Source organism: Megalops cyprinoides, chromosome 15 (genome assembly GCF_013368585.1).
Source record: "Megalops cyprinoides isolate fMegCyp1 chromosome 15, fMegCyp1.pri, whole genome shotgun sequence".
NCBI classification, from domain to species: Eukaryota; Metazoa; Chordata; class Actinopteri; order Elopiformes; family Megalopidae; genus Megalops; species Megalops cyprinoides.
In genome coordinates, this window is record NC_050597.1 from 25,914,506 (window position 1) to 25,941,687 (window position 27,182).

Sequence of the window (27,182 nt, forward strand, 5' to 3'; positions counted from 1 at the left end):
CTGACACACCACCGTTTCAGTTTCGCTGCGACGCTGCGAGGATATGATGAGTGCATGTGTCAGCTGGGCGATGGACAGATTTCAGGCCCACTCAGAAGCAACCCTCTATGCGACGCCCAAGGAGGAAGAGCGAAGCGGAGCACAGGGGCGTCTCACTCTTCCTCCCCAAATCCCACCGCTCCTCCACCCCTCCCACTCGGGAAGAGTGAGAAATAGAACAGGCAAGTGACCTTGGGGGTACGGCCGCCCTGTCGCCACAAAGTCACAGCTCCTCCGAACGCAGCCAGAGATCGCTCCCGCAGCTCCCCTGAGGTACCTTCTGAGGGATTTTTTTTTTCCAGATTTGCTCAGCACTCAGACTGAGACAGAACAGAAGGGGGGGGGGGGGGGCGCTGGCAGAGAGATGAATGCTGTGGTACAAGGTGTGTGTGTGTGTGTGTGTGTGTGTGTGTGTGTGTTACAGTGTGTACTTCCAAGCTGTCCTTCTCAGTCTATTTCCACTTTGCTAAAATGTTGTAGAACAGCACAGTGCCTCCCACTGAGTCAAATAAATCAAATCAAAGAAAAAGACTAACAGTGCTCTCTTCCAGTATCCTCTTGCTGAACACGGCAATTACCTCAGGTGCAGTGCTCTGTATTGCTCTGACGTAGCAAACATCGCAGAAAATGAACTAAAAGACCAATAATCGCTATGATACACAAACATGTTCAGAACATGTTTGCAGAAAATGTATGCAGGGGATGCAAATGACAGGATACCATTGGAACGAATAGAATTTTTTATTTTACTGCTAATAGAGTTTAAATCTCAGAATATAATTATTAAATAAGTAAAACCCCGCATCAGGCTAGGAGCAACATCTATTACTATACGAGAGGCTGCACAATGCTTGCTGCACTATTAAACTGATTTTCTGAATCTCCATGAGTAATGACAACAGGACAATGCTGAACTGCCCCCTCCGACGTCATGAGTCACTTACACGCCGTGGGATAGCTTCATTTACCATTGCAGGAGCCAGGAGCTCCCGTCCCCTGGCTTCGGTTTCACTACTACTGCTTTTAGAACGCGCATGGACGCGCGCCGAGCTCACACACACTCACATGCGTGCACACACGTGCACCCTGTCAGGAGGCAAACGGCATAGTCTCACACGCGTGCACTCTCACATGTATGCACAGTGCTGATGGACACACTTCACCACACACTCTCCCTCTGTCTCACCTACATTCACACACACACACACACACACACACACACACACACACACACACACACACACACGCACACTGTCTTTGGCTACAAAGTTTTGGGATCGACCTTGAGATCTGTGCCGAGACTTCTGGCTCTAGCGAGGCACCTCTGTCACCCGATAAACAGGTACAGTTTTGGCAACCGCTCCTTTAAAGTCTGTACTGTGGCAACAAGGCTTTTCAAAGGCTCATTAGCAACATGGACAGGGGGTGTAATTTCACTTCTGGGTCACCTGCCAATATTACGTCCTCAGCCACTAGGCACTGATGCCCTGTCAAAAATCTCCCCAAACCACCTCTCTCAGTTAGTCCCAGTCCTTTCGGAGGACACTGCCATCTGAAGACATTTGGCAGAAGTTTCTTTTCTTTGTGAGGGTAAAAACCGTGCACTGTGCCCTTTACAAAAAACAGTGCGGCGTCACTAAAAAGATCACAAGCAGAGACCGACAGTCAAAAGGCAAGCCGTAGTAATCTCAATCATCACGGCACTTCTAACACGCTTTCCCATCAGCTGGTCTCATGAGCAGATCCAGCTTACCCTTTCTCCTCAAGCGCGTCCTTTCGGGTCACCCTTGCCCTCCCCCCGCCCCACCCCCGAGGAGTGACACTCACGCTGGAGTCTTCGTTCTCCTCACGCCACGCTCCCGCCTGCCTTTTCTGAGCTGCCCGCGGGCTCTACAACCGACAGGCTCATTGATTAGCTCCGTTGCTCTGGAACGGCAAACAACTACGGACAGAGCAGTAAATAGGAGAGAGGAGCATGTGATTATGACCTTCTGTCTCTGTGCCCTCCCTCCCTCCCTCCCTTCCTCCCTCCCTCCCTCCCTTCCTCCCTCCCTCTCACGCTCTCTCTCTCTCTCTCTCTCTCCCCCTCTCTCTTCCTCTCTGTTCCAGCACCGTGGTGCTGGCTGAGGCTTCTCTCCTGGCCACAGTGCGAACATGACATTTGAAGCTATGTGAAGCAGCCCTGGCCACCAGCCTAACAGAGGACAGCTACCCCCCACGCCCACTCCCCACCCTACCGTCAACCGAGATGCCATCAAACACTCTCCTTCTCTAGAATGTCTATGTCACCCATGTTGTTTGCACTGCAGAGATCCAGCTCCTGGGAAGAACTTGGAGGGTGCCAGCCCTGGTAAAAAATTTGGGACTCATTTTCATTGAGTGCAAATTATGGTGGGCCATGCCCCAGGCAGTGACTTCATTGTCTGTCACTGCCACAAAATCTGCTTGTGAGGTCTTTTTTTCTATAGCCTGTAAAAAACGATGCCTTCACTAAAATGTACAAATCACTGCCTCATTCGAACTATTTCAAGACCACATCATCTCTCTACTGTTGAAAATGTTAGGTATTTACAAAGTGCAGGAAAAAAGAGGGGTGTACCTCAGGGGTCAGTCTTGGGAACCTGACTTTTTCAGTATCCATTATTGTGTGCAAGACTGAAATGCATTCAGTCATAGAAAAGCCAACTGCCACATTCCCTCCCCCAACCCCCACCCTCCAAAAGACACACACACAGATACAAACAAAATAAGGTATTTTCTATTTAGAATATAGAGAGTGGTATCTGTCTATACACCACCCAGGAAAAGGCCGTCAAAGTTCATGTGGTTTGGTGAAGAGATTGATGTCTGACATCAATCAATCTCTGTGGCCGGTGTCTAGCCCCACTCCACTAGTGGATTTAAACAGCTGCACTGACAGATGTAGGATTCTGACATCAACAAAATGGCCAAAAACAATAACAACCCCCTCCCCCCAAAAAAAAACATGGAAATAACAGAAAAGCCTGCATTGATGTAGATTGCAGCCAAACACTAAAGAACCACAGAGCAACATGCTGATGAAAATCAATAAGACCACTACCGCCAGCTCCACAGCTGCTGCGTGAGCACACACAGGGGCCTCACACAGGACTCCCATCACATCGCGGCTTGCATTTTCCCACTCGCACGGAACCGACGGCCGGGCGCGACACAGTCGCAACCCTCGAGCCGGTCCCCCCCCCCCCCGTCAAAAACGTCGCATCCCTTCCAGTGAGTTAGCAGGAGGTATTTGCAGTCCCTTTGTCAGACTGAGGCGCTAAGCCAGGTTTAATGCCGGTTAAGTCACCTGTCAATGGCGTTTCGCCGGCCGTTTACGGTGTGAAAACACCATCTGTGTGACAGTGGTCAGCTCCGGGCAGGAGACGGAGCGGGGCTAATGGGCTGACTTATTAAACAGCGTTCCCGTCACAAACAGCCACGGAGAGGGACAGAGAGTACGGCCATCGGAAAACAACTGCTGACATCATCGGGATTTTTTTTTTTTTTACTGATGGCTAACTTGGGCATTTTTGTTGGGCTCAGGAGCGGCAAGACCCGTGTAAATACTTGCTACAAGTGGTTAACTTGTAGCATGGTAGCTGTCCTGCCCTCCTGCTTCCAAAGGGGGATGGAGAGTCATTTGGGAACAGGAATCTGTGTCTTTTCTGTCACTTCAGCTGTTGGATCATGTGCAACCAGTTAAGGGCCAGTGACACATAAAATTAAATAATTCCACAAACAATATATAAAAACACAACAGAAATATTTCACATTTACCATACAAAAGTTCCAGACAAACGTTTAAAAAATAGGTTCACATGCACCTGTTAGATCTAAGATGTGTATAGTCTGCTTCATTTGAGAGGCACAGTGTTAAAGCAAATGGCACCCCCAGTGGTTGGATCTTGAACATCATGCGCTTCAGTCAAGAAAACTTGATTACCCAGGTACAAATGGACAAATGTTTGAGCAGCATCTAATCAATATCTGTTGCATTGCACAGGACACAAAAATTGTCAGTTAAATTCTGTAACTATGTAATGTGAAATGATGCTTAGTTACTAGCACAGATAGAGCAGTATTTTGGTAAAGAGTTCTAGTTTCAAAACAACTTACACATAGGAATGATATGCCTCCATGCTAAGGGTATACACCCTCTTACCTGGCTGCATCCACAAATTTCCAGTTCAGTTACAGTTACAACATTCCACAACAGACAGGCTCATTATATTATCACATATAGTGATTTATTTAAAGGGGTTTAATATACATAGTAATATGAAAGGATATTCATACAAGAGCTATTTTCCATGTACAAATTACAATACATAAACTGGTTTTCATCTCCTCACTTTAAATGTACAAAACTTACTCCCACGGCTGTCCTTTAGCAGCATTGCAACCTGGCAAGACTTCTCGACATTGCAGTAAAATTCTGAAAAGTGTTTAAAAGTACAAAAAAAAACAAAACAAAACAAAATAAAACTGAACCAAAAAACAAGAACAAAACGAAACAAAAAAACGGAGCACTTCATTTTCTTTGAGAAATTAAAACGAACAAAAACAACAGGACAAAAAAAATGAAAAAGCAAAAGAATATCAAAAGTGGCTGCTCCACAGGGCAGACAAAACAAAAAAAAAACAAAGGAAAAAAGTAACAAAAAAACCTGCCATTGTCCAATGTTCCAGACACAGAGAAGTACAGTTTCGTGTTTTTTTTTTCATTAATACAAAAATGCCTAGAAAAAGCTTATTCCAAAGAATTTACATTAATAACATTCTTGTACAGTACAGCACATACTGTGTATTTCTGTGAAGCCGCAGAGTAAAGGCAATACAGGTGTGTCCCATCCACGATCAGGTAGTCCTACATAGCAACCGCGGAGGGAGGAGGAAGAGGAGGGAGGAGGAAGAGGGAGAGCTGGACAGAGGGAGGGGCTGGTCGGCTGGCCTCTTCACTTAATAAAATATCCACACAAAGGCGTTTTGACTGGGTGGAAACCAAAAAGAAAAAAAAACACTATCCCCCAGCAAAAGTCCATAGGGTTTGTCATTGCGTCAGGAGTGTGAGCGTCCCCCTTACACGCTTACACTCCTTCTAATAAAAAAAAAAAAAAAACGAACGTACAAACAAACACATATTTATACAATGCTTTGTTTCACTTCTCCGTACAGGCACCACATAGTAGGTTAAATTTTGATCTTCATCTCAAGTAAGAATATTTTTTTTTGTTTCATTTAGTTTGTTTTATACAGTGCAGAGTATATGGGCTTGGATTAAATAAGTGTGTTTAATGTTTGTCGCCCCCTGGTGGGCATCCTGGGTCACTCCCTCACAGTGTCGGCTGCTTCCTCTTCGGCGGGCACGCAGTAGTTGGGGCGCTCCGAGCTCACGAAGCCCGGCAGGCACACACACCTGTATGATCCTTCCGTGTTGATGCACTTGGCGTTCTTGCACAGTGACATCCGGTTGTTGAGCTCGGAGCATTCATTCACATCTACAGCGGGCAAAAGCAGACTGGGTCAGTGCTACAGGAATGCGACAAATATGTAGATAATGGTTTTATTGAGTAAAGGACCTACCTATTCATCAGTAATTACACTGTTCTGTGTATATATTATAATTTAGGGGTTGGAAATGGTATTTAGGGGTTGTAAAGTGACAACAAAAAATCTCCATAGTTTGGCATTATAGACATATTTTTGAAATAATCAGAAATATTTTCACAAATGTAGATACCTCCTGTCTGCAGTTTCAGCTAAAAACTCCCGACTGTACAGAAATGTGCTTAATGCTCCAGACAGCTGAACCCCACATTATACTGATGTACTTATTAAACCCTTTACAATGGAAAGCATTCAACTGTAGAGTATAAATTACCCACACTCTCCTACAATATCTCCAGCTGCCTTGACAACCTCAATCGATCTATATTAAATCATTAGTGTACTATTATCATATAAAATGTGGCCAAATAGATTTGTGATATTGCCAAATTATGCTTCAGGCTGTGGCAGTTCCACTGTTAATGGCCTATCACAAATATACAATGCATCACAACACATCTGTTTTAAATGATCTGAATGCGCAATGACAAAGCCTGTTCGTCATCCTATGCCTTCACATCGCAGCGATTATACAGCATCGCTCTAAATTAAAGCGGAATGAGGCCTACTTGATATGAATAGTGATTACTTCAAATAGCCATTATGATGGATTGCCTGGCTGCAAATAAACCAATCTCATTCCGCAATTATCCCCTTTTCGCCTTTGTCATTCAGACACAACATCACATCAACGGTGTTCAATCACTGGGAGTATAAGAGGAGGGGACGGGTGAAGGTGAACCTGAACATGCAACATTTCCCCATTTCTGCTATTGCTGTAAAGCTAAAGAGATATTGCACACACAAGCGCACGCATACATGCACACACGCACACATACACTAGCGTGTGCCTGCACACACACACGCACGCACACACACACTGGCACACACACACACACGCACGCACATGTGCTTGCACGCTCGTGTGCACGCTGACATACACACACATCACACATCTACCAACAGAGTCATGTGAATACAAAAGGGATAAGACCATTTGAATGAGCAGTGTGAGCTAAAAATGATGTCTTTATTTCTGAAGGACTTGAAATAATAGACTGCCATAATGTTTGTGTGCACAAACTTCATTTTAGCCTATTTTGTATTCAGACATTCAGAGGCGTGCATTTTCTTTCTGTCACTTTTCTGACACCCGTGAAATTACTCTAGATCAAATCTGCATGTGGACACTCTTATTAATCAAAATTATAATCAACCTGTCAAATTTTTATTATTATTTTTTTTCCCCCTCAAACTAATTTGTCGGCTTTTTGTCAATCTGACCTGGCACTAAGTCAATATATTGTGAATACACTGGATTTCCTATGCAAACTGAGGGTACTGAATATTTTTGTACTGTACTGAAGTGTAACATTTAAAAATGTTAAAAATGTAAATGTAAATGTTGAGTGTAAGAGACAAAAGTAAAACTACATAGTTTGTGTGGGAGTCCATGGAGTAGCACTGCCACTCCTGGTATAATATGCCAAATATGAAAAAGACAAATGACATTTGACAATGTCATATGCAATATTTGCATAAAAAATAACCAAACATTACAGCTCACTGGTGGCTTGGTGGATATAACATTCAACTAAAATCCATCGGAATTTGAAAGTTGTCTCCTGGGATTCCAAACACTGCACAGCGTACATAAAAGGTTTCAAAATGATCTGGGGTATTAACATTCCATGGGTTTTAATGGGTTGAAGAGCTCTTCCCAAGAGGATTGTGGTATAATTCCCATGGCACCCTCGGGTTCTGAGGGTTTCCGCCTCCCACCAACACGCCATCTCTGTTATGGCATAAAGCAGTTCAATTAACGCGGCCACTCTCTGCTCCTTAGTTAAATAACAGCTTCACCTTAGAGCATAGGGCTTATACAATCACGAATGGAGCTGGTGTGGGCTGCAAGTTGTTCATTAACCATAGTGCCTGGGCCGCACTGCAGTTATAATCAACATGACAGTAATAACAACAGCAATTATACTTCCCCTCTTCCTTGCAATTTCATCCATACAGCCGGTGTTCTAATTATTCTGAACTTGAGAAAACAACATAAAAAAAACAGGGGAGAGCTGGAGCAGGGATATCAGTCCAAGAGCACCGTAGCACCAATACACAAGCAGACAAAGCAAAGATCTTATCTGATATTTATATGACGCACTTGGACTGGAAAAGGACTGGGGTGAGCTCAGCCTTGGCGTTCTTCTCCGTCCGTGTGGCTTATTAATTCATTTCCAATTCACATCTGCTTTTAATCACAAAAAAACCGACGTTTACATCACTGGTTTTAGACCAGAGCGAGGTACGGCACGGCTCCACAGCCTGAGGTGAGTGAGCCTGTCCTGCCCTACACTGTGATCTGAACCGAAACAGAAGTCACACATTGCACTCTTGGCAACTTTAGCGTGACCCACACTAGAGTCTGGGCCACACTGTCACTGTCACTGCTTGCATTCCAGCTGTGAGACAACAGCTCCATTTTTCTATTTCCCAACCCTACAGAACCATACAGAACCCTGCACAGGACTAATGAAGAGTCTTTATCAAAACTGCTTATACCCCAACATTATCCAGGACCCACAATGGTGATGAATGTACATTAACATTTCCCTGAAATGTAGTGCATCCTGAAAAAAAAAATCATCATAATGCAGCACATGCCATGTGATAGACTGTCGGAAAAAGACAGAAAGCAGAAGTTTGTCCCGCTCCCTTCCTAGATTTGGGAACCTGTGGCGTCCCTACAGCCCCCGCCCCTCCCCCTCACCGATGCAGGCCATGCGGGACATGTCCAGAGTGTAGCCGTCGAAGCAGTCGCAGGTGTAGCCCTCCTGCACGCGCACGCAGCGCCCGTTCTCACAGCCGTTCAGGATCCCACACTCGTCCGCCCGCAGGCCCTCGAAGGCGTCATACGGATCTGCCGGGCGGAGACACGGGGAGAGGGTGAGAGAAGAAGGGGGGAGGGAGAGAGTATCTGTGTGTGTGTGTGTGTGTGTACAGCATGTGAGAGAGAGGGACAAAGTGTTTGTGCATGTATAAACAGAATCTGTGTCCTGTTGTGAAATTAATTTTTGTGTTCATGTGTCTACAGTCCTTGTCCTACTAATAGATATGAAGAGGCAAGGAAAAATAACAGAGCTACATCGGAATACAATCATTTACAGGATTGTTTACATGTTGTTTACCAAAAATTGTAATCCAAGAAATATGCAATAATTGAGCTGTGAAATACTTAAAACAGTCTTCAATCAAATACTTGCAAAATTGTAATCAGTTCATTTGCAGGGTCAACAACCTTCTACTGAATTTTATTTGATATGTTAACTTCTGTACCACCAGGTGGCAGCAACAAGCTTTCTTTCTGACCACAGTCAGTTCAGCCCCCGCCTCTCCATCTCTCCTGAATATCTGCAGCTACACTGAACAGACTGCATCCCGACGCATTTACTCACGCTCACTCTCACTCTCGTAGTTGGGAAGGAAGCGGGGGGGTTCAGGGCGGGAGTCGTACTCCGGGCCGACCTCGTGGATCGGGTAGTCGTGCGTAGGGGGTTGCAAGCTGTCCCGACCGTAGGGGCGTTGGCCCTCTCTGAGGGGCATGTTGCACATGCTGGCAAAGTCCTCTGGTGGGGAGGGGGGGGGGAGACAAAAACCACATCTGTCACTGGAACGGTCACAGCAGTCAGCGTGGGACAGTGGCCAGAGAACTGAGCTCACAGTCAAGGACCACAATCCCTTTCTGCAGCCCCCCTGTACAGTAAATTTTACTGGTTCAATGCTGCACTTTGCTTGTGCTCCCTCAATACAAGCTGTCAGTTGCAGGCGTAATACGTATAACTTAAAATACAGACTCCAAGATAAGATGGCTGACCTTTTGACCAAACAAACATATGTACATTTGGAGAGTTATCTTAATTGGGATCTTAATTGCTCCATCTGACCTCTTCACACTGCTCCCAGCTGTTAAGTAAGTACAGATGGCTCTGCAGGAAAACAAAAAGCATCCAGCGGCTCAGCTGAGTGGCTTGCTGACAGCACCGTAGCGTATAGCAGCAGTTAAACCACTGGACCAGGGAGCCAGAAACTTGCAGGTTCAAATCTCACGATATGAATGCTCCCCAGGAGAACAGAATCTAAACTGTGGATTTCCAGCTGTATGAACTGATGAAAATGTAAGCTAGGTTGTCCTTGATACGGGTGTCTGCAGTGAGTAAGCACTGCAATGTCACAGGTGTCTGTATCCCGTAAATTACATTACAGTTGCTTAGGGGGTGCTTTTATTCAAATCTAACATATTGTACCTTGCTTACATACTGTATCTAGCTATTTCTACATGCTATTCTTTTGTACAGCTTAGTATTCACTGAGCTGACTCAGGTTAAGGACCTTGTCAAAGAGCAATTGCAGTGCCCCACTGGGGTTGAGAGCCCTGTTCCTTAGCATAATGCCACAGCACTGGCACATCTGTGCAAATTAATGAAATTATTGAACACATGAGTTACTTCACGTTAATGAATGTAACAAAAGAAACAATGCCACTCATTCAGTCTGGAGGTAAAATGTAAGTTTCACATCTGTCATCATTATAGTATGTATTATAGGTAGCATAGGTCTCATCAACTCATCACCACTTCATTCAGCTAAAATGTTATTTACTTCTACAAAGAATCTACATTTAGACTTGGAAGTAATGTTGATAGCATGTTGTTCTGCACCAACGCATATGAGTGAAACTAATCTTACTGTCTCAAATGTAATAAAAGGTTACCCAAACTTAATCCAAACTAACAATGAAAATTTGCAATGCGTATCTTTCATGCACGGAAACTAACTACCATTAAAAGGGCTTGGGAACACTTGGCAAACAAATGCCATTTGTGCAAATTCCATCTTGCCCGGAGATTAATAAGAAATTGTTGACTGAATAATAACCTCAGACCAAGATGTTACTCAGTTCAACATTGTATGGTCTTCATGTGTTGAGAGATAAGCTGTAATTACATCCCAGTTTTCCTCCTGAATGCAGATTTTAACGCGAGCCCGCATCCTGCTCGAGACTTGGCTTTGATGGAGGCCGTGGTGTAGGGAGTGTAGGAAAGGAGCCCCCGAGCCCTGCGGCACGTAAAGCTCAGACGCCGCTAATCCCATCCACCTGTGCTTCCTCCCAGAAGGCCGTCTGCGCAGGAAGCGCATCTCGTCGGGGGGAGAGGATCCGGACAAGAGTCTCTTAAAACACGGGCAGGAGCCCAGCTTCCTCGGAGGACGGAGACCGGAGGGATCTCGCGCACCTGTGCCTGAGCAGCTCTTTCGGAGGGAGGGCAGGGGATCGTCCGAATGGGAGGAGGCCTGGTATGGAGGACGGCTGTGCGTGCCTGGGCACTGCCGGGGAAATGTGCGGAAGGGTTCCTTGCTAAAAAATGACCCACTAACACATTTGCTCACTTGGAAAATGAGTTCTGGATTATGTCCACTGCACTCTGTTTCGTTTTTTCCTGTGTAGACTAATTGCTGTATGACATAGAAGTTTTTCTCAATATTAATCTTAACCCAGAAAAAGCTGTCCTGTCAGATACTGTAAATTGTTTAATATAGAATTAATTTGCTCATTGAGTAAGACTCAACAGTAGAGCATTTTTGGAACTCCATACATAGATGTATAGAAGAGCCACACAAGGTTTAAACGATCTGATTAACATTTGGTCTCCTGTAGAGGGTCATCTAGTTGAATTTTCCAACATAATCTGCACAAATGGCTCTCTGTCTCCAGTTCAATCATTTCACCCAGCGGTAGGAAGAGAAACAGGAAGAGTAAGGGGAAGACTCAGCAGCACTCTGAGGATTTTCGACATCACCGATCTGGGAAAACAATCTCGAACGGGTTGGTCCTGCTGAAAAGAGCGGGATGTGTTTTTTTTTTCTTTTCAGCCAGTCCACAAAAGCCTGCAACGCGAGCTGCAGCCAGGCCTCTGGGCACTCTGGGACGGGAGACGGCACATCCATTAGACACTCTGACAGAGCGCAGACCCGCGCCAGGCTCCCCGAGCTGAGAGCACGGGGGAGAAGAACAAGAACCCGGGCCTGCTGCGGCCTCCCACGCCGGCAGGTCCTGGCCGAGCTCCGGGGCGAAGGGCTCAGAGGGGGTAGCCGAGGATCAAAAAAAAAACCCCAGCGAATGAAGTGACACCCATCCTGGTCTGGAGACCACATCAGGCAGAGAAATGCGTTTTGGTGAGCACTGTTTGCAGATATGCGGTGCATATGATTTCAATAGCATGCTCAGCAGGATAAATTATGAAGCGCATGTAAAATGTAAGACTGAAATATATATCAAAATAAAACACAGTCCAACACAGATTATTGATAATTTTGGAATGAGCTCAATGTTAAGAGCTACCAGGGTTCGTAACCCAATCACTGCAGGTTCATTTCCGCAGGCAGGACACAGCTGTCGCATCTTTGAGCAAGGTACAAAACCTGAACTGCTTCAGCAAATATCCAGCTGTGTACATTGATAATATGCAGAAATACAGGCTATGTAAGTCACCCCGAACAAGGGTTATCTGCTGAGCAAATTTATAGTAACATTTAACATGGGTCCAATGTTTCCCTAAAGGGCCAAATGCAAGCCACACTATCCACAGCCTCTTGTGATCTCTTATATGGGCTCTATCATATAAATACACACATTACAGTGAGGGCCTAACATCATACTCGTGTCCAGTCCTGGGTGCATCGATTGGGGAGCGCTGTGGTACCTGTGTCCTTCTGGGGGCAGAGGGCGCAATCCATGCCCCAGGCGTACCCATAGAGGCAGCAGCACTCCGTGTAGGTGGTCTTCCTGTCTGCCAGAGGGTTGGTGCAGGTGAGAGCCTCTGCGATGTCCTGCCAGCAGATGTCCTGGTAGATGTCCGTCTGCTCCCATTCATCTGAAGAGCAAACACAGGAAGGTAGCTTTGAGTGAATTCAGCTGTAGTTTTGCACCACCATCCAGTGGTGGACTGGCACAATGGAAGAATACTCCTCCAAGGTAGCTCTGCGAGGTTTTTATCACTTTGGCCACTAGAGGGAGTATTCCTCTGAGATGTTTCATATTCCACAGAGCAACACCATGGAGCACCATTCAAAGCCGTCAGATGGGAGATCAGTTCCTGTATAGAATAAGTGTGGTTTTATCCTATAGCTTTTACAGATACTGCATGCCAAATATTATTTTCAGAACAAAAGCAAATGTCATTTGATATGAACTGGTGAGGAATGAGGGTCCATTCCAACAATTACAGACTGTTTAAAAAGTCCTTTCCCATTCATTCCATTCCAGTTCATTGTGACTATGACCTTCAATGAAACCACTCTAAAACCCTGTCTTTCTCCAAGGCCATTGTGACACATAGTGACGTGACTTATGGATAGCTACCCATCCTACTTTTTGTGTCTGAGAGGGTTGCACCGATGAATCAGTTAGACTTTGGTTAAACCATCTAAAGGAATGTCATCCCGAAGAGCATTTTGCATACTTAAAAATGACTGAACAAAAACTCAGCACCCAAAAGAGAGAGCAAAGATGTCCATGCAGCAACCGTGTTCACCTCTACATCTAATGGGTTATTTCAATCGTGACGACCTCGTACAACGCCTTTCTCTCCACGCACATCCATACACTCTGCGAAAACATTTCATCGCAGAGGTTTTCTCGAGCTCAGATGTGCCTTCCATGTTAACTTCAATCACACGCAGAATCGACATGGATTTCAAATTGCAAAAGGCAGGTCTGCATGCCCAAGAGTCCAGACACTCATGTACAACAAAGGTCATTTCAGTCTCATTTCGCAACTAATTTGAAATGTGCAAAGTCCAGGCATCAGCTTACCATACATCAGCCTTCGTACAGACAAGTGTTCCCAACCCATATATTGTTTCCAAACACTACATTGTTAATTGTAACATTATTATTTTATGTTGCTGTATTTGGTTACTGCACTTCATATGTGCTTGCCTTTGCAGTGCCACCTGATCTGCTTTAATGAACTAGTAATAAAACAACTTGGGAGCTGGAAGTACAGATTATACAAATGATTTCATTTGGAGCCTAATTAGCTAAAGGTTTTACACTCCATAATATCTCTCCTGCATTGATTCTGTTTGCTACTCTCACATAGGTGGATGTGTGGCCAGGAAAGCACAAAGCATGCTCTATCCCCTGGGAAGGGGAGTATTTCCAGTGCTTGCATAAGGGACAAGTTTCTTGAAATATCACAACCTTTTCAAGGGTCGAAAAAAATCCACACAAATACGAAGCTTACACACATTACTGGCTTTAGTTACTTAACATACTCAGATTGCAAAATTCCCTCTCACTTTAAGGGCACTCATCACATTTGCACAGTGGCATATGAAGAATTTTATGTACCAGAGGTTATCCCCATGAAAGTTCAAATTTCACTCACTAAAAAAGAATGGTGAATCCCAAATTCACGTTTTGCAGACCCGCAGTCCTTTTATAAACTTAAAGGACTCAGTACCCAAGTGATTATTTTTCTCCATGCTGCCATAGCACATCTACACAGCCTAAATGACATTGGGTTCACCACCAACATGAATTCTAAATCACAGCAGTGTATGTCTGGGTCTAGATAGGGATTAGGGAGATGTTTGAGAAAACATAAACAGCTCGCTTAAATACCACTTTCAGCATGCAGTACTTTTACTTTTTTAATGGCTGTCTGTCAAACAATTAATCTACCCATCTGCCACTTGAGTGTTGCCCATAGTGAACACTTGAATTCCAGCTGCAAAAGCAGAGCAAAAGGAAGAGCTTTTGCTGGTATGAGTTCTTACCACTTCTGGGTGCTGTTTTTCCTGCCAGTATAGTTGAGAAGTCCTTTCTAGGATGTACTCTCACAAATTTATTTTACACCTTCTGCCCCAACTTGGCTGAAGTTGGCTGAGACTTACATGCTGAAATATACTGGGTCCATACACACTGAAATGACCCGGATACAACTGAAAATGTATTAGATAGCTAACTGTTATTTATTTCTCTTCTCTTTTCCTAATAGATGTGTCAGTTAAACATACGCCTCCAGAATACCAAGCACAAGCAAACACTACTTATTGCCGTTGAAGAGAAGCTGACTTGTTTTTGCCATTGTTTTTTTTTCTGCAATTGGATGCTTTTGCAGACTTTGCCTAGTTTTGTGGGGACACATAAATTATTTAACTAATTATGCAATTGCAGGATCCTGTAAGGACTGAAAAATAGTAATAATGTATCAAATTTTTCACAATTAACATTAGCAAGTCTAATTACAATAATTGACTATGATAAAAAATTATAACAGCCTACTTCCACGATATGCACAATTTATTAATCATTGATTACTAATTAGGTATGCTAACTGTAAATTATTTCAAGATCAACAAAGTAAATTTATGAAATTGTAGATTCCACTGATGAATGGAAGATCAATGGTTTGAAAACAAGACTGGCAAATGAAAAAAATCAATATTACTATTGCCCTGTACTTTCTAGAGGAATAAGATAAGGAGTACTCTACAACTGTCACCAATTAGCATTTGTAAGCATTTGTAAGCTCAAAGATTGTACATTGGGTTAGGACTCTCTGCTGACACCAAGCACATGCCCTTTGATAAATACAGGCATGCTGTAGCATGATGACGGGCTATTACAACAGCCTCAATACCAGTCAGCTTACACTGGCCTTTCAGACTATATGCACAGATGTCTGGAATCCAGCTATAAGCACATGATTTTCCTTAAATTTCAGCCAGATTTTTTTTTTTTACAGCAGACGTGGTTAGCTACTGACAAAAATCAATTAATCTGAGGGGCACACCCATCCCGAAATGTGAATGTGGGCACCCTGTGGCAGGGAAGCTTTAACATGAGACAAATGATTTAGCCTGTGCTGTTGCCTCTGCTATGAGTGAACTAAACTGCATTTTTGTGCTTAACGATAACAGAGGAATTATTCAGAAGAGAAGGTGTCAGCAAGCTTTGGCTAGTCTTCTTGATCCCAGAAAATAGCACCCCACTAGACCCGTTAATGACCTAATGCTAAAATGTTAGCTTGATTCCAGACCATTTCCTGCTCAGCTGGAGAGGCTAATGCTTGCTAGCAGGCTGACATCCAGGATAAAATTACAGCTGCATGAAGGTAGCTATCTGTACATGCATTACACGGATAATGCAGATGTATTATGCCAATAATCACTGGGATGACTGATACAAGAGAGCAAGAAAGGATGCAGGCTTAAACACATAATAAAGCGTAGGTGTCTGTATGCATGGGTGGATGAGGCCTGGAGGTGGGGGGTGGGGTGGGGGGCACTTACCTGGGGAGGCTGTGGGAGAGGGCTCGCAGCGCATGGTGACGGAGTTGAGCACCAGGGGGGGAGTGCAGAAACACATGTAGGAGCCCAGGGTGTTGACGCACTCTGACCCAGGACATGTGGCCTCGGCCTGGCACTCATCAATGTCTGCCGGGAGCGGGGGGAAGGGTGGAGAGAAGATAAGAGAGAGAGAGAAGGGGGGGCAGGGGGCAGTGAGAGTTAGGAGAAATGTGGGGGAGAGTGAGAGAGAAAGAGAGAGAGAGTGAGGTGATGAGAGACAGAGTGAGAATCTGAGGGTGCATCAGACCACCTGGTAACACAGACTTTTGGAGTCACCACCTCCACAAAATCCGGCCCAGCAAAATGAATGAGCCTGGACCCCACTGATTCCAGCCCATTCACCTAGACTCAGTTCATCAGTTCACGTCTGAGATAATTCTTTCACATTTAATGAAAGGCCCATTCTCCCCCTGACTGTCAGGCGTGATCAGCTGAAAGTTCGGGTTAAACAGCGAGTGAAGAGTCCTTTCTGCTCTTCTGCAATCCGGCAGGCTGGGGAAGTCTCCCTCAAATAGACTGGGTCGTCTGGCCTCATTAACTCGCCCGATTAAGAGAGGCTGCGTTCAGCCCGGGACGAAGAGAGAACTTGTGCTGTGCGGTTCTTTCGCTGCGGGGTCACCCGCTCTGAATTCTACCACGCAAAGGGAAAAACACACAGAAATCCATCTGCTTCCAGTAACCACACGGTCCTCTGAGAGGGACGCAGCAAGCCGTTCGGAGGGCCGCGGCGAGCCAGAGACGACCCTGGCAGGGAAGTGGGCGCTGGGTAGGGCCACGCCCTGGACAGGACGCCAGTCTGTCGCAAAGGCACTCGCTCACGCACGACACGCCAATCAACCTCCACAGAATCACTTTGGACACTGGGAAGAAAGTGGACTGACTGGACATGCAAACTTCCTGTGGACAGGGTCAGATCTGAGCACAGGATCTTAGTGCTCTGAAGTGACAGTGATTCCCATAAGCACAACCAGTATGTAATTATGTACAACTAATACAATACAAAACATTTTGTTATTTACTGTACACATGACAAATACAAATTCCTAATTTTCCTCCAGTGGGCATCAGCTTCTGGTTTAAATTTGTTTCTACTACTGTGTGAGGCAATTTAAGAGCAGACAAAACTGGTTTACAGTTAACATTTGTGGCAATCTATTCAGTGAGTATGATGTATAAATTAGTATAAAACTAAATAAACGCCACTTTATGGGAACATCTGCAGGTGTACAAAACAATAAACTTGTGAGTTCTCGCATCCCCTGCAGAAAAAAACATGTATTTATGAAACACACAGCCACAGCATATGAACAGATACATATGAACTGCCTCGTTATACAATTGCTATGCAAATTTATAAAAAAGCCCCATAATTTCAGTGGTTTTTACCAAACGCACCACTGAAATCAGTACTTATATGACATTCGATATTTTTCAAAAATACCCATCTGTCCATTTCAAATATGTGCCACAAATGAAATGCGGCATTAGGCCGCGGTTCTTTAAGTGCGTTTTAATTCCATGGTGCCTGCAAGAGGGACGCGAAGGAAAGGAGTCAAACCGCCACGGGGACCCTCCGCCCAGCCTATCCTGTCAAAATAATCTGAAGCAAATGTGGCGGAACTCCGCAGGCAATTCCCGCGGGCCTGCCTCCTGGCCTCCTGAGCGGAGTGGCTTGGAGCCGGGACGGGGGCCTCCCTGGATCCGGGCCTGCGGCATCCCACCGGGCCGCGGTTTTGGGACGCGCTGCCGGGCCCCGTGTCCCGCAGTCTGCCCTCACCTCAGACGTACCCTCCTGCCCCCACGCCCCGCCGCTCACCCTCCTCTGACCCGGGACGGGGACGCTCCACCCCTGGGGCGTAAGCAGAGCGCAAACGCAGGGGCTTGGGCCAGGGCCTGGCCGGATGTGTCTGTGTAAATTTCATACCGTATAATGGCCATGTTGTGATTTTGCGGCTGGTGCACCGGATTAGTGACCAGAGGGCCACGAGTTCAAATCCTGGGAGGGACAGCGCTTGTGTACTCTCGAGCGAGGTCATCATTAAAAAGACATTAAAGTGATATAAGCTCCCATAAAGCATATATAAGTGTGGACCAAGCTGCAAGTCTGCTGAAAACATCTGTCAACAGGGTGTACGACAGAGATGGGAGAAGCCCAAAGGAAATCTGCTGCTACTCACCCAGACACTGCAGCTTCGTTTCGTCGTAGTACAGGCCCTGCTGACAGTAGCACTCGTACCCCCCCACCGTGTTCAGGCAGAAGCCGCCCTTGCATATCTCCTGATTGAACAAGGTGCACTCGTCCGCATCTGTCAGGAAAAAAGGGAAAAGCAGGCGCCCAATAATGTTAACCCATCGTGTTTGCTGGCCAGTGGTGTTGCGGATCTGCATAACGATGACACAGAGACGCTTCCTGAAGAAGTGCGAGGTGGTGCACGCTCCACAGCGCTGTGTCACTCCTGCAGCATGAGGGATGCTGAAACCTGAGAGAGGCGTATATGTACAAATCAGCTATGTGGTGGGAACCCGGGGACTGCATTAGCAAACCTGCAGAACCTCTGCTCCCATTCCGACCCGCTGCATGCCTTTAGCGGTGCATATCTATATGTGACCGAGGACGCGATTGGTCGTGCAGACGGGCGTGCTAACTGAAGGCACCTCCGGGCTGACACCGGGGAAACGTCCCGGACGCCCATCCCTCCCGGGCGGCGTCTGCCGGCCGCACCACATCCGCACCCGCGGCTGCCAGAGCTCTCTCCTGCGCCGTTATTGCCGTCATAAATCACATCACAGAATTAAACCCGCTCGGAGAGAGAGAGAGCGAGGTTTCCTGCAGGAGGGAATTCACGGGCCTGCAATTAGCGGGGCACGAGGGTGGGGGTGTGGTGTTGGCCGTGGCGGGTTTGCTGCTGCTGCATTCGCTCCTAAATGGCGTGTGTGGAGCGTGTGCGTGCGGGAGCGTCTGCGGCCGGTGTTTTTGTGCCGCGAGTCATCAGCAAGAGACGCCTCGGAGGCACAGAAGCTCGTCCGGGACTGACCCCGCCATCTCCGACGTGGCTTATTGCATACAGCCCCTGTGAGAGCACTTGTGGTCCTGTCCTGATGGGCGTGATTCTTGCCATGACGCTAATGTAGTGACTGCATGAAGGAAATGTGCCCGGCGCCTTCTGAAAGCCATACCTTTGTAGTTCTCAGCCGCCGCCACCCCATAGACTGCGTCGCCAGTGGGGACACTGCCCTTCCCTGCTGGACACATCTGGGCAAACTGATCTGTGGCAGGGAGAATATAACAGTGAGCGCGGCAGAGACCAAAGCAAAGAGTACAGGTAGAAACTGTCAGACAGACAACATTCAATGCAAACGTTCTTCTGACTGACACACAATCACAAATTACTATATTGTCTGTTATAGTACAAATACAGCATATTAAAAACCCACAAATAAGATCAATTTGCTAATGACACAGCGCTGCATCTGGATAGCCGCGGCCTTCAAAGACTTTGCAAAAACATCTGGATGATGCTAATGTTGCTCTGAACTGGAGTAACCCTGAGTTACTTCAAATTCATAACTACCACAGTCTTCACTGGCTGTCTAGTGCACATGGATTCCAGTTTTTTAGCTATAGGTCTGTTATAGATAGATATCAAGGACCAACTTCAAGCAACCCACTTCTTTGCTTCCAAAACTAGAGTTTGCTGTACAAACACATGCCAACACTTTGTTTGGTGCTGATAAATTTTACATAGATACTGGACATTTCTGAAATCTGTTCGGCAGTTCCCGGTCCAAAGTGTTTTGATACACACAGATGGCCGTGTGAGGTGCAAAATGGGGGCTCACCTGTCCCCTGGACGGGACAGGGGTGCACCTCGCAGTTGTCCCCCCAGCCAGCCCCCAGGGTGCAGCAGCACTCCTCGATAGTGACGGCGGTGGTCAGCACGTTCTCGCACAGGTTCTCGTCGTTCAGGTTGTAGTAGCACTCTTTCCGGGCTGCTGTTGGGGGGCAGGGGGAAACAGACCGTCAGTTACAAAGGAGAGGCAGGGGCGGCGCGTTCCCGGGGCGAGGCCCCCGAGTGACGCAGCGCTAACGAGGACCCAGAACCGGTGACCCCGTCGGCATAGCTGCGCGGTACGCCCCGGGGGCCGGGGAGACAGGTCAGTTTGTAGTTACGGAGAAAGAGCTGAACACGGTGTTGCGTTAGATTGCAGTTGCTGGTGGTGGGGAATAGGTTAGCCCAAGGTCACTGCACCATGCAGTGTCATTACTGCTTCGAATGACACGTAGCCCATCAGACTACACAATCCCACCCGCCCCTGGCTCACCCTGAACAGCCGTATTGACTGGATCCATAGTCTGCTATAAGATGCCTTCTTGGAATATTTTTATAACAGCATGAAATAAAAGACTGATGAGAAGCCAGAATCATTTTCCGCTTCTCATCTGAGGGAACTGATAATATCACAGTGTGCCCAGCAGGAGGCGCTATATCCTATCAGGCCAAAAACAAGCACATTCAGTACTCAAGATTGCTGATTGCTGAGCTAACAGAAACAGATACAGAAACCTGCTCATTATCATGTCGAGGAGCAACAGCAAAAATCTTTTGGGTCTGCGCCACTCACAAGCACAGTGTTCACAAAGGGTTAACAGCCCTGCGCCAAGATCCTCTCTTTTACTGTCTAATGTGACATTTCCCATGCATGAGCGTAACAGAGACAATTAGGGCCTTTTGGAGAGATGCACTGCATGATAAATGCGATCAGCCTGCAGCCTCGGAGAGCACAGCTGCAGCAAAGGAGCTTAATGATACACCTGGAGACTGGAGACACCCCCCTGACACCCCTCCCCTTCCCCCCTCTCCGGCTGTGAAACTGCCATGGGTCATGTTGCACCACTTTTTGCACTGTAAGCTCTTCAGGTAATTACAGATCGCCCCAGATTAGTCTCCAATTGCCCCTTTCAGACAAACGGCAGGGTTTTTTTTTTTTATTGCGAACACATGGAAATGGGCTTTTTTTGGAACAAACAGGGTTACATAGCGTCTGGATTAGAGCAAGCATGTCCACTTTCCTAATATAATACATTACTTCCATGCTGCCGTGGTCTTGCATGTTCTTCATAGTAGGGTCAACCCAGACCCCAGTGGTATAGTAATTTGTGTAGACTTTCAGACCCCCCACCCTGCTCCCCCCCAAAAAAACCCATTCTTAATCTCTCTGTTACGTCCTCTTACATTCTAAACGGCGGTATTTGGTTACGTTCCTCCCTGTACCCGAAGGCCCACGGGCGCTGCCCTCCCGGCTGGATCACTATGGCCCTGGGAAGGGAAACACAGCCACCCCACTCCGCGAGGGACATGCGGGCCCTGGTTTCCATTAGCGGGTTTTTCTTTTTTAAAACGTAACTGTCGAGCAGATGGCGGGTCGATCTGCTGGTGCGGCTGCCTCTGGCCCTCTGAGGAGACCCTAATCAACACCATACGCCCGAGTCGGGCCGCGGGGTGTGCCCAGACAGTTAACACTTGCGCCTTACTGCCGCATGCGGAGCCCCCTGTTATTCGAGCGTCCTATAATTCCACCATAATCTCACAATGTGAATAAATATAACCCAAAATGAGCCCCTCACTCAAGTCAACGGGCTACTACTGTTTTTTTCACTAGTCATCATATATGTATATATATATATATATATATATATATATATATATATATATATATATATATATATTTATATATACTATTAAAAAAAATAATTAAAAAAAAAAAATATATATATATATATATATATATATAGTATAAAAGTGGCATGTGCCATAAAAAATGGTAAAAGCCATGAAAAAACTGTTACACTAAACCATAATAATATTCAGCTATGTAATATTCACATGTGTTTTTAACTACGATTGGAATGTTACATCCAAATATGAAATATATGCTTTAAAGTAAATCTTGGACAGGATTCAAAATTACAACCTGCCTTCAAGACCTAGTCATGCTGAAATATATGCTGGGAGAGTACTGTTGAATATGATGTCAGCTTCCTATGTCAACACAGGGTCTAGCCGTGAAAGCTGCATGCAGTGTCTGGTGAGTTACTCCAACTGCTTTAAGCCTCAACGCTAGGTGAAGATACAGATAGAGTCTGACAGACGTAAGTAAATCAACTGTTTTACACACAAGAGCGGCTAACTGGAACAAGCTGATGCAGGTGAGATGACGCCATTTCAATTCCTAGCCGACAACCGCATATGGAGATATTTCCTGCTGAGTCCCTCTTCCCTAATTCCCCACCTTGGAGTATGTAAACATCAGTCTGAAAAATGTGTCTGGGAGTTACGTGAGAGGATGCACCAGCCAGGTACCGAGCTCCTCTCCGTGTGGGAGGGGTCAGCCTGCGGCCGGAGGGAGGGGTCACCTGTGGAGGCGGGGCTGCACTTGGCGGTCATCTGGTTGTACTCCTGGTTCTCTTCGGGGCACAGGCACAGGAAGGTCCCCTCGACGTTGTCACAGAGCGCCTCCCCACAGACCCCGCTCAACAGCTCGCACTCGTTTACGTCTACGGGGACGAGACAAAGCGCAGCACCATCAGCAGCCATTGCAATTAATCATTGTAATTTTTTATCATTATTCAATTTTTTTATTATAATGTTGCTTAACATATGCCTTACTTAATGATAACTGACACGACTCACTCATTTCAAAGTGTCCCTGGTTTTGCTTGTGCAAATTTATTAAAAATAACTAGATAAATAGAGATACAGCTATACAAATTGTGACATGATGTTACTGAAAAATAAAACAAGAAAACCAGGGACACGACTCACTCATTTCAAAGTGTCCCTGGTTTTCTTGTTTTATTTTTCAGTAACATCATGTCACAATTTGTATAGCTATATCTCTATTTATCTAGTTATTTTTAATAAATTTGCACAAGCATGCTTGAGTGCATGCTTGAGGAGAGTAATATTGTTTTGAGTGTTGTCTTTATCAAAAAGATGATGTAGTTAACGAAGTTAAGTGGCCTCCAGGCAACAGCATGAGGAGAAATGATGATTTCGGCATAAGAATGAGCTATATGTTTAATAAACACACTTGCCCTGAAGGACTTAAAATGGACCCAGTTTTTGTAGCTTACACAAAAGGATGTATTCATTTAACTGTGGTTTTGTTATGCAAAACCCACACGGACCAAACCCTGATGCATTGTTTCCGGAAGACAAAAAGCACTGCATAGATTTGCATACAACAAATACAATGCAGTGCAGTTTCCATGAAGGACATGGCGGGTCACAAATAAGACAAAAAATTGTTAAAGTCAAAAATTACACTTTAAGAATAGTAATTTACCACGACTTTCTCTTCAACATGTATTTTTTTTGTACTGATGCTGAATTCAATGTGTTGAATTTTAATTCTGTTATGTGAAACCTGAAGGTCAAGCAACACCGGGAAACATCAGACAAACGCAGGATTTCACCTATTAACAGACCCCTGAGAGAGCTAAGCACCTCGCCAATTCACACCAAACCACACCTCTTCAAACCAAAGGCATGTCAGTGAGCATTGCCCCAGTCCAACAGATTAATATTAACGAGGGCACGCTACATGGTAACTCCTTCCTCAGGCCACTGCTTTCCCCAGGCAGATTGATGGGCCATATTTCAGAGTTATTTTGGCCCTTATCTTGTGAATTGAGCCATAAAGACTACACAGATTGCTTTGTTGTGGTTCACAGAGGGCGTGGGTGGCCTGTCCACGAGGCTTTCGGCGTGGCGTTTCGGCACTCACAATGTGGGAGTGTTGCATTAGGGTCACAGTAGAAGACAAGACGAGAAATACTATGTAAAGAGAGAGAAAAAAAAAAGAAAAAAACATATCACCCTTGTCAGTGTTTCCAAATCTGCAGATTCGAGGCCTACCTCAAGAGGCGGTCATGGGTGAAATTTGCACCCCTCCTGTCCAATTTATATTCATAGGCTTGAACTAGTTTTTTGGAGCTTTGGGTGAATTTTTCTTTTTTTTTGTTTTGGACCAGACATCACCCATCATTTGGAAACACTGATGACACACCGCCTATAAAATGCGCAAACACAGAGAAAAGAGGAATGAAAGCGATTACACCCACCTGGTACATTTTTACAAGCGGTGCCATTCATTGGCTGGGTGAAAGAGACCAAAAAAAACCACTCCGTTTCTGTGGAATAAGCTTTGCTGTACTCTTCACTTTGAATGCTACAGAGCAGGAACAGCATTCCGCAGTAGCCGGCCAGACGTTAAGATTGTTAATGCCGTGCGTGGCTCGAGGTACCTTCACGCAACGAGCGTGACATATTTACAATCCATGATGACTTGACAAAACCATAAACAGTCCAGGTACACAATGCACGAAACAGACACACTAAAAATAACCCCCTTGAAGTGGTTGCTGGGAATCCATAATTCATTTCTGACATTAAAACCCCAACTGTGTGTCTGTTTTTATCACGCACAAGGGCGCCCTTATTAAAAACTGTCTGGCGTGGTCCTGCAGTGCCTCGTCGCAGAATGACAGCATCCAACTGCCCTGTCCAAGTTTTCAGCTCCACAGCCAGATTCAAACCCAAAGCTCGGTCGTAAACACAAGCCTGTGACCAATTAAGTTTGCCCGTTTTATTTTACGCCTCCATTTGGGTAAATTAAAGTACCTCACATTCCTTTGCCACAATTGCTCCAAGTGCAAGCTAAGCCCTGCAGCCCACACCTGCGTTTCAGCCTAGGCGTGTCATTGGCTGTCAGCGACCCCTCGGCCACGGTGGTGGAACATGATTATCTCCTTTCCGTTGGGGAAAGGTTGGTTATGTACGCCAGGGTATTCTTGTCGCACCACCTAAACAGCACCCTTTAGTGACTTGTTGGGTACCTCAAACTCACTATGGTGCGCTGTGGAGCTTGTAGTGTGAAAAACAGCCACTGGCTGCATGTGAGCGTTTCACCGGACAGCATTTATCAAGCTTCTGTTTTCCTGCATGAGCACAGCAGATTTTTCAATGTCAAATGCATTTTCAAATAAACAAATACATGGCAATAATACCTCAAAAAAATGCACTGTAAAATATTTAACATGTTGTGAAGCTCATGTGAAATATTTATGCATCATTCATTCCAGAATTTGATCGTTTTCATATCAAAAGGAAAATGGGTTCAAATGCAGTGAAGTATATAGTGTCGATTAGGGTTCGTACAGCACATGAGTGTGGGGATGGGAACAACGGAAAACTTTTTACGATGTGGCTAACCTGAGGCTACAGAGAGGCATGGGCAAATTTGTGGTGTGGAGACATGTGGCACAGATCCGCCCGTCTGATTGACTAAACAGCCCAATTAGACCTTTTAATTGCTCAACAGCCTGAGATGTCCCAGCCAGAGGCTCTGCTCCACTGGAGAGAGAAAGGATGCACCAGAAGAAACACATATGTACAGACGCTCTCTCTAGATCAATTGCACATCTTAGCGTGGAACTACTTGGACAGGAAACACACAGACAACCACAGAGTGATAAATAAAACCCATCCAGCATAGCAGTGAACAGTCAGAACAGCCCAGGGATAAGTCAGTCTTGGGTAACCAATAAAAAAGGAGGGGGTGGGGGGGACATCCAGCTGTAAAGCTAAAAGCAGGTCGTCTGCACTGGTGAGGGATGGAAGGCAGCTGGCTGCAGACAACTGGGCGGGGCACATCTGCGGTTGCCAAGCTGCACAGGCGAGGGAGGAGGGCTCTGGAGGAAGTGTTCTATCAGCTTCAATTGTGACCGCCTGCAGCCCACTTTCACTGCTCTGACAGGCTTTCCTGCTGGAGGAAATTGGAAAAGATGGGAATTGCAAGGGCCCAGTTTGGGAAACCACTGAGACGCACGAGCTCCAATTCTTTAGCACGTCCAAAAAACATGAACTCACCGGCTTCCTATTTTTCGTATTATTTGATTACGCTTTCCCTTGCTGAAGACGATGAAGCTTTAATTAAAGGCTCACAAACAGGAGTGCATCATGTGCTGTCTCTCCTGCAAGACCGAGCAGGACTTTTTTGGCAGTGGAGAAACGGCAGAGGAATGAGGAAGACATCAGTTATGCTACTCAGAAACAGCAGGGCAGGCCACTTCCTGTTGTTGTTTTTGGTCTGTAATGGCATGTAATTTGACAGGGTCGTCATTGCTTTGATTCCCTCAAAGGCGAAACAGAGGCCACATATCCCCGACAGCTACTCAAACTCAAATGTCCAAAAATACACAGAAGGTTAAAAGGTGCAGTACAGGAAAGACAGTCGATACACAGTGATCGGCCAAGTCGATGCTTTGGCTTTTCAAGGCTTGTCTTGAAACAGCGCGAGAATAAGCATGCACCGGCCAATCACAGCGGGACGCTCGTGTACACCTGCCATCCAACTTTTGTAGGACGTGACCTGATAACAGTCATTCCAAACATTCTGTGGTCTCAACATTGTTAACATTTCAGTTCCTGTTTTTCACTGACATCCTCTCCTTCCCCTAGACTTCAACTTTATGGCAAGGAGGACAGGAAGGCCACGTTAAAATTCCTCCAGGTCATTCATATTAGCCTATTGCAGAAAACCAAACTTTGCTCTGTGCCTGTGTGTGCAAGTTAAAACCTCTCTGCTCAGCGGGGTTAAGCAGAGAGGAACAATAGCCAAATGGGCTGAATGGTTTTGTATTCCACTGTGTAAGAGAGGGCATTTCTCAGTCGCGGCGCCAATGCTTTTTTCCCCCAATCATATGGTCAAGGAGCAGGGCAGACACCAGGGAACATGTTTAAAACATTACGAGTGCACGGGCCTTAAATCGAATGAAAATAAATGGCTGCATCAATCAAAGTCCTGGCACAGCTTTTTCCTTTTTTGCCGTTTTTTTGCCGTGGTGCACTCGGGCTGAGTGAGGCCCGGCACGTTTCGAGAATGGAAGATTAGCCTCCCTCCTTAACTGTCCAGCCCGCTGCTAAATAACATATGCGACAATCACAGTACAGTTCCATCACATTCCTCACCAACACACTCCCTCAACTGTCTCCACCTCATCCTTCCCAATGTCCCTTATTCAACAAGGGCAGTTT

General features: G+C 45.8%; 1 protein-coding gene across 6 annotated transcripts in view; it reads right to left on the bottom strand.

Moving 5' to 3' along the window:
* Positions 1 to 4,884: 4,884 nt before the first annotated feature.
* The window catches only part of ltbp1 (latent transforming growth factor beta binding protein 1), a 106,519-nt gene continuing 84,221 nt past the window's right edge, over positions 4,885 to 27,182 (bottom strand). For all 6 annotated transcript variants that reach the window (XM_036546327.1, XM_036546326.1, XM_036546328.1 and 3 more), the window contains 9 exons: positions 22,499 to 22,639; positions 19,924 to 20,076; positions 19,261 to 19,350; positions 18,261 to 18,389; positions 16,027 to 16,170; positions 12,429 to 12,599; positions 9,126 to 9,296; positions 8,441 to 8,590; positions 4,885 to 5,558 (listed from right to left, as the gene is read on the bottom strand). In XM_036546327.1, the coding sequence (XP_036402220.1) occupies positions 5,386 to 5,558; positions 8,441 to 8,590; positions 9,126 to 9,296; positions 12,429 to 12,599; positions 16,027 to 16,170; positions 18,261 to 18,389; positions 19,261 to 19,350; positions 19,924 to 20,076; positions 22,499 to 22,639 (1,322 nt within the window). In that variant the 3' untranslated portion in view covers positions 4,885 to 5,385. The remainder of the gene's footprint in view (positions 5,559 to 8,440; positions 8,591 to 9,125; positions 9,297 to 12,428; positions 12,600 to 16,026; positions 16,171 to 18,260; positions 18,390 to 19,260; positions 19,351 to 19,923; positions 20,077 to 22,498; positions 22,640 to 27,182) is intronic.